This window comes from Carcharhinus amblyrhynchos, chromosome 7, assembly GCF_965287045.1.
Source record: "Carcharhinus amblyrhynchos chromosome 7, sCarAmb.v2.hapA, whole genome shotgun sequence".
Taxonomy (NCBI): domain Eukaryota; kingdom Metazoa; phylum Chordata; class Chondrichthyes; order Carcharhiniformes; family Carcharhinidae; genus Carcharhinus; species Carcharhinus amblyrhynchos.
In genome coordinates, this window is record NC_137330.1 from 17636994 (window position 1) to 17650383 (window position 13390).

The 13390-nt window shown below is 44.6% G+C and overlaps 1 protein-coding gene across 4 annotated transcripts in view; it reads left to right on the forward strand.

Annotated features, from left to right (window-relative positions):
* Positions 1-13390, forward strand: part of LOC145344813 (uncharacterized) — a 1415987-nt gene that overhangs the window by 1080783 nt on the left and 321814 nt on the right. For all 4 annotated transcript variants that reach the window (XM_080191980.1, XM_080191983.1, XM_080191981.1 and 1 more), the window contains one exon: positions 219-332. In XM_080191980.1, coding sequence (XP_080048106.1) covers positions 219-332 — 114 coding nt within the window. The remainder of the gene's footprint in view (positions 1-218; positions 333-13390) is intronic.

Sequence of the window (13390 nt, forward strand, 5' to 3'; positions counted from 1 at the left end):
TACAGTTTCAGAGGACAAGGTATTTGCTAAGCAATTATCATAAAGCAATTGAGCCTCTCCACTTGAGACTGATTGCGAGTCACCTTTCGTCATTCCTTTGACCTGCACTGGCAATGTTTCTGTAACTAATCAAATTGTTTGATCTTCTTGTGGACAGTGGTGCTGATGAGCCACCATTGACAAATTGCTAATGAAGTAAATCTTTTGCTTCCTCCTAGGGAATAATTGTGAGATTGAGGTGGATGAGTGTCTCAGCGACCCCTGTCAGAACAGTGGTGTTTGCGCTGACCTTCTCAACTCCTTTAACTGCCGGTGTCCTGAAGGATTTGAAGGTAAATGTGTTGGAATGAGAAGAGTGAACCGCAGCTGCTTTTACAATTCCATCAGAGCAGTAAACTTCAATTGTCCCAGCAGGTTCAGTATTCAGCCTTGACTTGAAGGAAACTAAAATACTGAGCAACATTTCTTACATTTCACCTTTTAAAACATTGGGCGGGATCTTGAGCCCACGCTCTCCTTTGTGAGATCGCTGGAGGGAGCTCAAAATCCGGCAAAAAATGGGAATCGTAAATCTCTCCATAAAAGATGTGAACCCGATTTTAGTACATTTCCATAAGTTTCAATATAATTATCCACCCCCTCACCGAATTATCCCCCTCGCTAAATGTTCAAGCCGTACCGACGTGACGTCACGTTGTCGAAGTTCTCAACAGGTTTACCCAAATGTAAACCTGCCGAGGGCATCCTTCCTCATGGTGACTTCATTGAGGCATACAAGATAATCAGAAGATTAGATAGGGTGGACAGTGAGAGCCTTTTTTCCTCGGATGGTGATGGCTAACTCAAGGGGACATAGCTTTAAATTAAGGGGTGATAATTATAGGACGGATGTCAGAGGTAGACGCTTTATTCAGAGGGTAGTAAGGGCGTGGAATGCCCTGCCTGCAGCAGTTGTGGACTCGCCAACTTTAAGGACGTTCAAATGGTCAGTGGATAGGCATATGGATACCATTGGAATAGTTTAGGTTAGAGGGTCATTAGATTGGTTCCACTGGTCGGTGCAACATCGAGGGCCGAAGGGCCTGTATTGCGCTGCAACAGAACATAGAACGCTACAGCACAAACAGGCCCTTCAGCCCACAAGTTGCGCTGATCATATCCCTACCTACCAAGCCATAGAACTATCTATAACTCCTAATCCCATTAGATCCCATATACTCAGCCAGAAGTCTTTTAAAAGACCCCAGAGAATTCACCTCTACCACCACTGACGGCAGCCGATTCCACTCACTCACCACCCTCTGAGTGAAAAACTTACCCCTAACATCTCCCCTGTACTTGCTTCCCAGCACCTTAAACCTGTGTCCTCTCATAGCGTCCTCTCATAATGTTCTATGTTCTATGTTCCAGGAGTGCAGAGGTGAGTATCGCTCCCAGGAACAGAGGTGTTGCAAGGCAGTACCCTGGCAATGCCCCCTGGCAAACTATGTCCACGCCCATTCATACTTTTAGATGGAGAGCTTCATGTCAGTTTTCTCACCAGAACTAAAACTTTGCCAAATTCTGGGAAGACTGCGCTCACCATCACCTCCCCTCCCCCCAGCCCATCCACCACCCCCCGCCACCCTCCCCCACCAACCCCTACACCCAGCCAATCTTACCCTGAAAGCTTTCTTATATTCTGAAAGAGAAGCATCAACAACAAATTGTATTTATCTCACTACTTTACAGTCAATCGTCACAGAGCGCTTCACAAGAACATTAATAAACAAAAAAAAATGGCACAGACACAATAGAAAAATTTGGGATTGATAACTAAAATTTTGGCTAATGAGGTAGGTTTTAAGGAACATCATAAAGGAGGAGAGAGAAAGAGAGAGACGTCTGTGTGCATATGCAGAGGTACACCACAAGCCCACAATTGGAGGAGTGAGACAATCTGGAAAGGTTAAATGGCAAAGCCATTAAGAGTCGCCTGAAGTCAAAGATTCCAATTTTAAAATTGTGGCACTGCCGGACTGGGGGTTTTGTGTGAGCGCTGGAATGATTAGTCAATAGGACTTGGAGTTAGTGGGCAAAATATAAGCTGGGCTCAGATCAGAAATCATCAAACTCCATTGGAAAACTCAAAGTAATTACCACAATTTTGATGCATGTTTTCTCCATGTCAAAACTCCATTTCTTCAACATGTTTCATTGGAAAGAAATGTGTTCTGTAATTGTCATTTTAAAATACAATTTAAGCAAGTTATCTTTCCACACATTTTGATTGTTGATATTCCAACTTTGTAGCAATAGAGAACAATACAGGTCACAGGTGGGGTGAGGCTATGGATGGATTTGAAAACAAGAATGAGAATTTTAGAGTTGAGGTGTTGCCAAGCTGATAACTGACGTAGATTCACTGGGAGAGGGGGAGGGGGTTGATGTTGAATGGGACATGGTGCAAGTTAGGGTACAGGCAAAGCAGACTTTGGCAGGAGATTAAGTTCTGAAAATCTTAATTTCATTTGGCCCAGCATACATGCCGTTTCTCTAATAAATTAATCTCACATCCCACTTTTCCGACATTATGCAGTCCATTATCTGTCCATTCATATTCTGTATTTATTAGGACTGATGGAGCTCCATGCTTTTGAACTTTTGACTGAAATTTTGGAATTTAGCCCACTTTAAGTTCATAACTATTGTTGAAAAACATTTCCAGTCTTTCAGTGAACTTAAATCAAATTGACTGCAGAGCATATGACTGAAATGATAAATGGTGAGAAATGCAGCCTGCTTGTACTGGGGGGAGAAAATTAATCCCACTGGAATCTCTGAATTAGATTTGCATCTTAAATTGAAGCTGAATGATTACTGAGCGTGTATGTGTATCAAGGTAGTGTGAAGTGATGAGAAATGAGCCTATTTGCGAACCGGCAGTTTTAACCAGTTTAATAGAGCCAGCGGGGGCAATTCGCCTATCCCACTGTGCTAGGTTTTAGCACAGTGGGCCAAGACCAGTGCCCGATGCGCAGGATCGTGTTGGGCGGTGTGCCCTGATAGGGCCTCTCAACATTGGATCTCTGGCAGCATCAGTTCCATGGATATAAGCATGGAGCTTCATTACCTATGCAGGACATCATTGCCCTACATCTTAAATAGAATTAGTAGGCCCGGGACTGAAATTTCCAGGCCCACCAGCCTCCCCCACCCCACTCCTCCTCCCCTCCCCTCCCCGCCCCTCCCCACCACCCCTTCCCTGGAATATTTCACTCCAGTGGAGTTTTCTATAGTTCCCCACTTTTGAGGAACTGGTGGCCCAATCCTACTGGAATGAAGGGGAAACAATCAGGGACCCCCAGACGGTCAGGCACCGGAGATGGGGGGATGTCCCCTGGGCACTGGCACCTTGACAGTGCCAGCCTGAGCCCCAGCAATGCCCAAGGAGCAAAGTGCCAATGTCCAGGTGGCACCTTGGTACCACCCACTGGGTATAGGGCAAGTGTCAAGGGGATATGTCCTAGTAGGGCGTGGGGCCTGATGGAAGCAGGGCCTCTAGGGGCAATTGCTGGAGATTGGGGGGGGGGTCCTATTGCCCCTCTGCATTTGGGATTGGTAGGGGAGGGAGGGAAGGAGGGAGGCCACTGATCAGGGCTGACCATCGGGGGTGGGAGTGGGGGGAGGGGTTAGCAACCTGCTTGTTGGGATGGGGTGGGGGGAGGGGGGTGCGCAAGACTGTGGGGAAGAGTGCCAGGACTGTTTTGGGGAGTGGGCACTCTACCTAACTTCCGCTTCTTGAGGCAATTTAACATTGTCAATCCGCCCAACTTGCACATCTTTGGACTGCTGGAGGAAACTGAAATATCTGGAGGAAACTGACCCAGACATGGGGAGAACATGCAAACTCTACACACACAGTCACCCAAGACCAGAATTGAACCCGGGTCCCTGGAGCAATGAGGCAGCAATGCTGCCCTATAAAGGTAAAGTCGCCATAGTTCCAAATGTCCAATGACTGCTCTTCCCTTTTCAGGGGAGAGCTTCCTGGCGATACCTGGGGAAAGATGGGGAAAGATTGAGAAGAATAACCTCACTGCTATGGAAATTGAACCCACACTGTTGGCGTTGCCCTGTATCAGTAACCAGCTGTCCAGCGAATTGAGCTAAACTGACCCCAAAAGAGAGTGTGCTGCCCAGGGATTGAAACCGAGCCACAAGAATGGGAATTATATGTGATACCGCTACATAAGAACATAAGAACATAAGAAATAGGAGCAGGAGTAGGCCATCTAGCCCTTCGAGCCTGCCCCGCCATTCAATAAGATCATGGCTGATCTGTCGTGGCTCAGTTCCACATTCCCATCCTCTCCCCATAACCCTTAATCCCCTCTCTTATCAAAAACCCATCAACCCGCGTCTTAAAAATATTTAGCGAGGTAGCCTCCACCACTTCAACGGGCAGAGAATTCCAGAGATTCACCACCCTTTGAGTGAAGAAGTTCTTCCTCAACTCCGTTCTAAACCGCCCCCCCTTTATCTTGAGGCTGTGCCCCCTAGTCCTACTGTCCTTTGTGACACATCTGTGATTCTTTTTCTTTAAGTTATTCATAAGCTCCTCTTTCCTATCTTCTCACTGTGTGCTTGTGACTGTGTGTATAAGGTAGCAACTATTCCCAGAATTTGAATGTATGAATAAATTATACTTCTGATTTAAATCTAAAGAGAGTTTGCTGTGAGTCACTTTAAAAATTGACCTCGTAAACCGAGGGTTTAGGGAAACATGCTACAGCCTATTCCAAAATTTAAAGCACCTCTGCTTACGGACAGAGTGATAAAATAAAAGCGCTCAGTTTGTCCTCTACCTGTAGCAATGATGTCCAATGATTCAAATGATGTTGGAGCTGCACTCATTCAACAACATTACATGGCATTCTCAACTTGTGGACGATGGTGGACAGGCTTTGTGGGGTCAGGGAGTGAACTACTCACCACAGAGTTTCTAGTATCTAACATCTTGTCACCACAGTATTTGTATGGCTGATACAGTTCAGTTGTCAATGGTTGTCAACAAGAGAGGCTTGTGGTAATACCATTGTGAGACCAAATCTATAAAACCAACTTAATGTATTTGAACAAAATTAAGCAATTGATCAGTAAAGTGGCTAGGAACAGTTTTATATTAAATTTGAAATCTAATTGTTGCTCTTAGTAAGGTTGTTAACTGTATACATTTTACTGACTTCCCAAGAAAAAGTCTAGGATCACCTCACATCTTCAATTAGACTTGGATAAAGTCAAAATAATATCAGGTCAACTAGTGTGAAAACTGCCATGCAATGGCACCAGCAGTGAGGCCAAGGTAAAAACAAGAAGTTTTTGTTGTTTATCAATGTCCGTCTTTAAATAGAAGCGCTGAAGAATTGTAGAGTTGCACTGTGCAGATTTCCCCCTTGTGTATAGAACATAGAACATAGAACAAAGAACATTACAGCGCAGAACAGGCCCTTCGGCCCACGATGTTGCGCCGACCAGTTAAAAAACAATGACCCTCTAACCTAAACCAAACCCTTTCCATCCATAAACCTATCCACGGATCTCTTAAACGGCCCCAAACTAGGTGCATCCACAACTGCAGCAGGCAGGGCATTCCAATCCCTCACCACCCTCTGGGTAAAGAACCTACCCCTGACATCCGTCCTATAACTACCACCCCTTAATTTAAAGCTATGCCCCCTCGTGCTAGCTTTCTCCATCCGAGGAAAAAGGCTATCACTGTCCACCCTACACAAACCTCTGATCATCTTATATGTTTCAATAAGGCCCCCTCGCAGCTGCCTTCTTTCTAATGAAAACAACCTCAAATCCCTCAGTCTCTCCTCATAGGACCTCCCCTCCATACCAGGCAACATCCTGGTAAACCTCCTCTGCACCCTCTCCAAAGCCTCCACATCCTTCCTATAATGTGGGGACCAGAACTGCACACAATACTCCAAGTGCAGCCGCACCAGAGTTTTGTACAGTTGCAACATGACGCTGCGGTTCCTAAATTCAATCCCCCTACCAATAAACGCCAAGACACCGTATGCCTTCCTAACAACCCTATCTACTTGATTCCCAACTTTCAGGGATCTATGTACACATACACCTAGATCCCTCTGTTCATCCACACTATTCAGAGTCCTACCGTTAGCCCTATACTCTACACATCCGTTATTCCTGCCAAAGTGAATTACCTCACACTTTTCCGCATTAAACTCCATCCTCCACCTCTCGGCCCAGCTCTGCAACTTGACCAAGTCTCCCTGTAGACTAAGACACCCTTCCTCACTATCTACCACACCTCCGACTTTGGTGTCATCAGCAAATTTACTAATCCACCCAGCTATACCCTCATCCAGATCATTAATAAAAATTACAAACAGCAGTGGCCCAAAACAGATCCCTGAGGCACACCACTCGTAACTGAACTCCATGTCGAATATTTACCATCAACCACTACCCTCTGTCTCCTATCCGCCAGCCAATTCCTAATCCAATTTCCTAAATCACCCTCAATCCCATACATCTGCATTTTCTGCAGAAGGCTTCCATGGTGAACCTTATCAAACGCTTTACTAAAGTCCATATATACCACGTCAACTGCCTTACCCCCATCCATCTCTTTGGTCACTTTTTCAAAAAACTCAATAAGGTTAGTAAGGCACGACCTACCCTCCACAAAACCATGCTGACTATCTCCAATCAATTCATTACTCTCCAAATAACTATAAATGTGCCGACATGTGCCGACTTTTCAAAAAAACCTTCTCACTACCTCATTATTTTCACATTTGGCTTCTAATTCTCAAGTATATATCCAAGTGCCTTTTGAAAGTTCTGATTGAATCTGCTTCCATCACTCCTTCAGGCAGAGCATCCCAGATCCCATATGCTGCATTAAAAGACAATTCTCCCTATCTCTCCTTCTCATTCTTCTCCCTTCCATGTGTTGACTCATAGAATTGTTAGAACACAGGAGAAGCCCCTTGAGCACATTAAGTTTGTGCTAGCTCTCCCTAGGGACAATTCTCATACTGCCGCTCCCCTGCCCTCTCTCCTAATCTCTGCATGTTCCTCCCTTTCAGATATTTAGAAAGTTCAAAAAATGTAGAAACATTTGTGACACAAAAGGAGGCCACTCTGCCCGTCATGTTTATGCTGGTTGACAAATAAGCTCCCCCCAGCCTAATTCTGTTTTCCATCATTTAGTCTGTAGCCCTGAACGTTGGATGGGGGTTTAATATCCAAACATCTTTTATATGAGTTGAGGTTTCCTGTCTCTGTTTGTTACCCTTTGGGACAGCAAGTTGCAGACCTCCACAACCCTCTGGGTGAAAAGATTTTTCTTCATCTCCTGTCTTGTCCTTCTCACAATCATTTTAAATGCATCCCTTCTTGTCACTGGCCTTTCTGCTAAATGAAATACACGCTTCCTGCTCACTCTACCAAAACCCCTCAAATCTCCCCTCAGCATCCCTTGTTCCAAGCAAAACACTCTCAGCCTAACCAATCTTCCCGCATAGCTGCAACTTTTTTCATTTTGGCAACATCTAATGTGTACATTCTCCAATGCATTTACACCCTTTAATGAGGAGACCAGAACTGCACACACTACGCATGTTGTGGCCTAACTATTTTTTTACCGTTCTTTGATTACTGACTCTTCTGCTAATAGGAACAGCTTCTCCTTATTTGCTGTCTCAAAATCCCTTTTAATTATGCACACCTCTACCAAGTCTCCCCTAACCTTCCCAGATTGAAACAGTTCTCCGATCACTTCATAAACCTGAAGGGCATCATCCTTGGTGCCAGATTTCAGGTTGGAAGGCCTTTTAATCCATTGAGTGTAGTGCTTACGTAGAAAGTGCTAAGGATGAAGTTCAATGTAGATGATTGTCCAAGTTGGCCAGGAATAGTCCTTGGGTTAACAAATTCATGTGGTGCTAATGCAGTAAATGAGTCACTTTTAAAATGTAACTCGCCAGAACAGCAAGCGGACAGTTTGGATTAATATTCTGGAATTTTTGCATGGGCACTCTTTATGAACCAAGGTGGGGAACATCATAGATACATAATTCACTTTAAACAAGCATCATCCTTGAACTAGACTTATGGCTGCTCTTCTCCCACATAAGATTCAATGAATTAGATAGATTCTTCACCAGGAAAAGTAATCAAATGCTGAAAGGAATAAATTCAATGAATCTTATTTTCAAAAATGAAGTGTTTCAATATAAAATGCATTAAAATACAGACTATAATAAATGCCTTTGATGATGAAGATGAGATCTCTGTGGGTAAATGATTGAAGGTCTCATTATCTGTGGAAGAGAAGAAGAAAAAAGACCAGAGTCAGCAACAATAGGAAAGAAATAATAATATTTGGATGAAGATTTTTAATATGTAGTGACAAAGGTGTAACATATCTTTGGTTTGAGTATTCACAGATTGTTGATACAATGTCAGTGTTTCATTTAATTAATTGGAGAAATCCAGATTGCAGGAGTATAAAATTTGTAAGTTTCTGATGGTTTCTGTGTGTTGCTTTGTTTTTAATTTGTGATAGATTTTACTGTTAGCCTTGAATTGTTCAAAGCTTGGCAATGGGAGATCCATCAGCAGTAAGAAACTCACACAAATCCCAATTTTAAACAGGGCCCAGGTTTTGGTAGGTAGATTTGGATGACATTTCAAATCTCATCTGCTCAGTGTGGGACAAAAAGGGTCCCGAATTAATTTCATTTCGGGGAAATGTTGAAACAGTGCTGGCTAATTGGATACACACCCCAGAAAAGAAGCCTTTGGCAAGTGATGCAAGATTTGGAGGTTGTTCATCCGATTGACTTTCAGTCCTTCGTGCCGGGGCTCCCTGTGATCAGCCGGGGAAGTCCAAAGGTTTCCTGTGGGACATTACAGAAAATTAAATTCCATTCGTAACATGATGGACACCAATTAGGAGGACAAAGCTTTCAAAACTGAGGTACTTCAAGGAACAGAAATGTCTGGAATTGACTCACTCAATGTCAGATCTCAGCTCAGATGCAAGGGACATGTAGGATTAGATTTCTGCTCCTGTGGTGGGAAGCTCAGCTTAGGAAATTTGCTCGGAATGAAGTGTCTCCATGGCGTGATTTGCATTCTGTGGGTGGGGAGTGGCAGCTATAGCATGTGGTTGGACCTGCCGTCATCTGGATATGGATTGCAGGTACCCTGAATGCCGAGCAATCAAGCAGAGTCAACATGCTTTTGTGGAACGGAAATCATTTTTGACTAATTCGTTGGAGTTCTTTGAGGAAGCAACAAGAAACACAGATAAAGGGGAACATTTGGATGTGCTATATTTGGATATCCAGAAGGTATTTGATCAGGTGACACAAGGTTACTACACAAAATAGAGTTCACAGTATAGAGGGCGGCATGGTGGTGGGACGCATCTAACCTCCAGGGACCTGGCCTTGGATGACTGTCTGTGTGGAGTTTGCATGTTCCCCCCATGTCTACGTGGGTTTCCCTGGGTGCTCCAGTTTCCTCCCAGAGTCTAAACATGTACAGGCTGGATAGAACGAGGGGTCACGGGCTTAGGGTGAGGGGGGCTAGGTATAAGACAAATATTAGAGGGCAGTTTTTCACGCAAAGGGTAGTGGGGGTGTGGAATGCACTGCCGAGTAAGGTGGTGGAAGCAGGCACGCTAGGGTTGTTTAAGAGTCACTTAGACAGCCACATGAGCGGGCTACATATAGGGGGATATAGTAGGCCTTACTAAACATTGTAGGCTTGGGAATACGTTTTGCCTCAGGGATGTTACAGTCTTTGCCTGTTTAATAATGAATTTTTTTGTCTCCACAGGCATTTAAGTCCAGCAAGGGGCATGCACGCGGCAGGTTGTAGTGGGCTGCTCTTGGACGTTGCTTCGGGAGTTGCCTATTGCTTCATGTCGTTAGTGTGCTTAAACTGGACCATCTCGAGGGCAACATGACAGCTCAGAGACTATCTCTGTTGCTGTGCGGACACATGGATTTGGGCCTGTGTCTGTGGGAGTTTGCACGTTCTCCCCGTGGTTGCGTGGGTTTCCTCCGGGTGCTCCGGTTTCCTCCCACATCCCCAAAGATGTGCTTTTAGGCTGATTGATTGGGTACTAAATTGTCCCTAAATTGGACCTCCCTGATCCTCGCACGTTAGGCGTAGACTAAAATCATGAATAGGACACTGAGACAGTGGGACGGCGGCGTGGGCTCGTTGGGCCGAAGGGCCTGTTTCCCGTGCTGTGTTGTTCTTTGTTTTTTTTTGATTAGCCATGGTAAATGTGTGCAATTATGGGGATAGGGCTTGGGTAAAATATTCTGTTGGAGAATTGTTGCAGATTCAATGGTGTATTTCTGCACTGCAGTGATTCAATGTTTATTCTATAATTCTAATGCATATTCTATCCATTTTGGCACCATTACTGGATTTGGTAGCTAACAGCAAACAGAGAGCCAGCATAAGTGGGTAATTTTTGGTTTGGCAAGATGTGATGAGTGGAGATCATAGCCAATGTGATGATACAGAGATCAGTGCCAAGGCCTCAACTACTTACAATTTATATCAATGACTTGGATGTAAGGACCAAATGTGTGGTTGCTAAATTTGACTGATGACACAAAGACAGGTAGGAAAGTACGTTGTCAAGAGAAAATCATGGGTCTGCAGCGAGTGAGCAAAGATTTGGCAGGTAGAGTGGAATGTGGGAAATTATGAGCTTGTCTACTTTGACAGGAAGAATAGAAAAATAGGACATTATTTAAATAGAGAGAGAGAGAGAGAGACGGAAGAGCTCAGAGGCTGACATAGTAGCTCAGTAGTTAGTAATGCTGCCTCACAGCTCAAAGGACCCGGGCTCAGTTCCAGCCTTAGGTGACTGTGTGGAGTTTGCATGTTCTCCCTGTGTTTGCGTGGGTTTCCTCTGGGTGCTCTGGTTTCCTCCCACACTCCAAAGATGTGCCATGGTAAATTGCCCCTTGGTGTCCCTGGATGTGTAGCTTGAATGGATTAACAATGTAAATGTGTAGGGTTATGGAGATAAGGAAGGGGAGAGGGCCTGGGAAAGATATTCCGTCAGAGAGGTGGTACAGACTCGATGGGCAGAATGGCCTCATTCTACACTGAAGGGATTCTATGAGACACATACCTGTGTATCCTGGTATACAAAGCACAAAATATTAGTATGTAGGTGTAGCAAGTGATTAGGAAAGTAAGAAGAATGTTGTTGTTCATTGCACATGTTTTTCTATAGTTGTGCACCTCATTAGTGAGACAACATCTTGAAAAATATGCACAATTTTGGTCCCTTTACGTAAGAGATGATATTAGGAGTAGTTCAGAGAACGTTCACTCGACTTATTCCAAAGATTGTGGGGAGGGGTGGGTATCTTACGAGGAAAGATTGGAGAGGCTGGGCCTGTATCCATTGGGGTTTAGAAGATTGAGTGGTGATCTGAATGAAACAGCAAAGATAACATAAACATAAGAACATAAGAAATAGGAGCAGGAGTAGGCCATCTAGCCCTTCGAGCCTGCCCCGCCATTCAATAAGTCATGGCTGATCTGTCGTGGCTCAGTTCCACATTCCCGCCCTCTCCCCATAACCCTTAATCCCCTCTCTTATCAAAAACCCATCAACCCGCGTCTTAAAAATATTTAGCGAGGTAGCCTCCACCACTTCAACGGGCAGAGAATTCCAGAGATTCACCACCCTTTGAGTGAAGAAGTTCCTCCTCAACTCCGTTCTAAACCGCCCCCCCCTTTATCTTGAGGCTGTGCCCTCTAGTCCTACTGTCCTTTCTGAGCAGGAAGAGTCTCTCCACCTCTATCCTATCCATCCCATTCATCATCTTATACGTCTCAATGAGATCTCCCCTCATTCTTCTAAACTCTAACGAGTACAAGCTTAGTTTATTCAGCCTCTCCTCATAGCTCAACCCCTTCAACTCTGGCATCAGCCTAGTAAACCTCCTCTGCACTCCCTCCAAGGCCAAAATATCCTTGCGTAAGTACGGTGCCCAAAACTGCACACAGTACTCCAGCTGCGGCCTCACCAATGCCCTATACAGCTGCAGCAAGACATCCCTACTTTTATATTCAATCCCCCTCACTATGAAGGCCAGCATCCCATTTGCCTTCCTGACCACCTGCTGCACCTGCAAGCTGGGTTTTTGCGACTCATGCACAAGGACCCCGAGGTCCCTCTGCACCGTTGCCTGCTGCAGTTTTTCACCACGTAAGTAATAATCCTTCCTACCATTATTCCTACCAAAGTGGACCACCTCGCACTTGCCAACATTAAATTCCATTTGCCAGTTCCTGGCCCATTCGCCCAGCCTATCTAGATCCTTCTGCAGACTCTCCACACCCTCCGCGCAATTTGCCGTTCCACCAATCTTGGTGTCATCAGCAAATTTCGACACCATACACTCAGTTCCCTCCTCCAGATCATCTATATAAATGGTAATGATGATCTATATAATGGTAATGATAATAAGGGGACTTGACAGAATGGATGCTAAAAGGATGTTTCCCTTTGTGGGAGAGACTCGGGGACACAGTTTTAAAATAAGGCCTCTTTAAGGTGCTAAGGAATTGCCCCTTAGTGTCCAGGGTAGCGGAGGTTAGAGGGATTAGTGGGTATAATATGTTGGGATATGGGGGTAGGGCCTGGCTGGGATTGTGTGGTGCAGACTCGATGGGCTGAAGGGCCTCTTTCTGCACTGTAGTGTTCTATAATTCTATGAAGGTGGAATGAGAAGATTTTCTTTCTCTCTGAGGGTGGTGAATTGTGCAACTTTCTTCTCCAGGGTTTAGTGGGGGCAGAAACATTGAATATTTTTAAGGCAGAGATAGATTGAGTAACAAGAGTGTCAAAGGTTATAGGGCACAGCCAGAATATGAAATTGAGGTCACAATCAGATTAGCCATGATTTTATTGAATGGCAGAGCAGGCTTGAAAGGTTGAATGGCCTAATCATACTCCTAATTTGTAGGATTGTATGGATGAGATGAATGCATCCATTTTGCTGGATGTTATAGAGGGGAGCTTTATGGATTTGTAAACATTTCAGTTTTGAGGAATGAGTGAATCGAGTTCTGGATGCAGCAGTGAATAAACTGAGCTGCTATAGTATTCACTGAAGAATGAAGTGTGAATAGACAAATGTTGTGCACGTGCTGGGAGGAACCATGAGGGTTAATTGTAACACAACTCCAAAGAGGTGGATGGGGGAAAGGCAGTTGACGTGGTATACATGGATTTTAGTAAGGCGTTTGATAAGGTTCACCACGGTAGGCTTCTGCAGAAAATGCGGATGTATGGGATTGAGGGTAATCTAGGAAA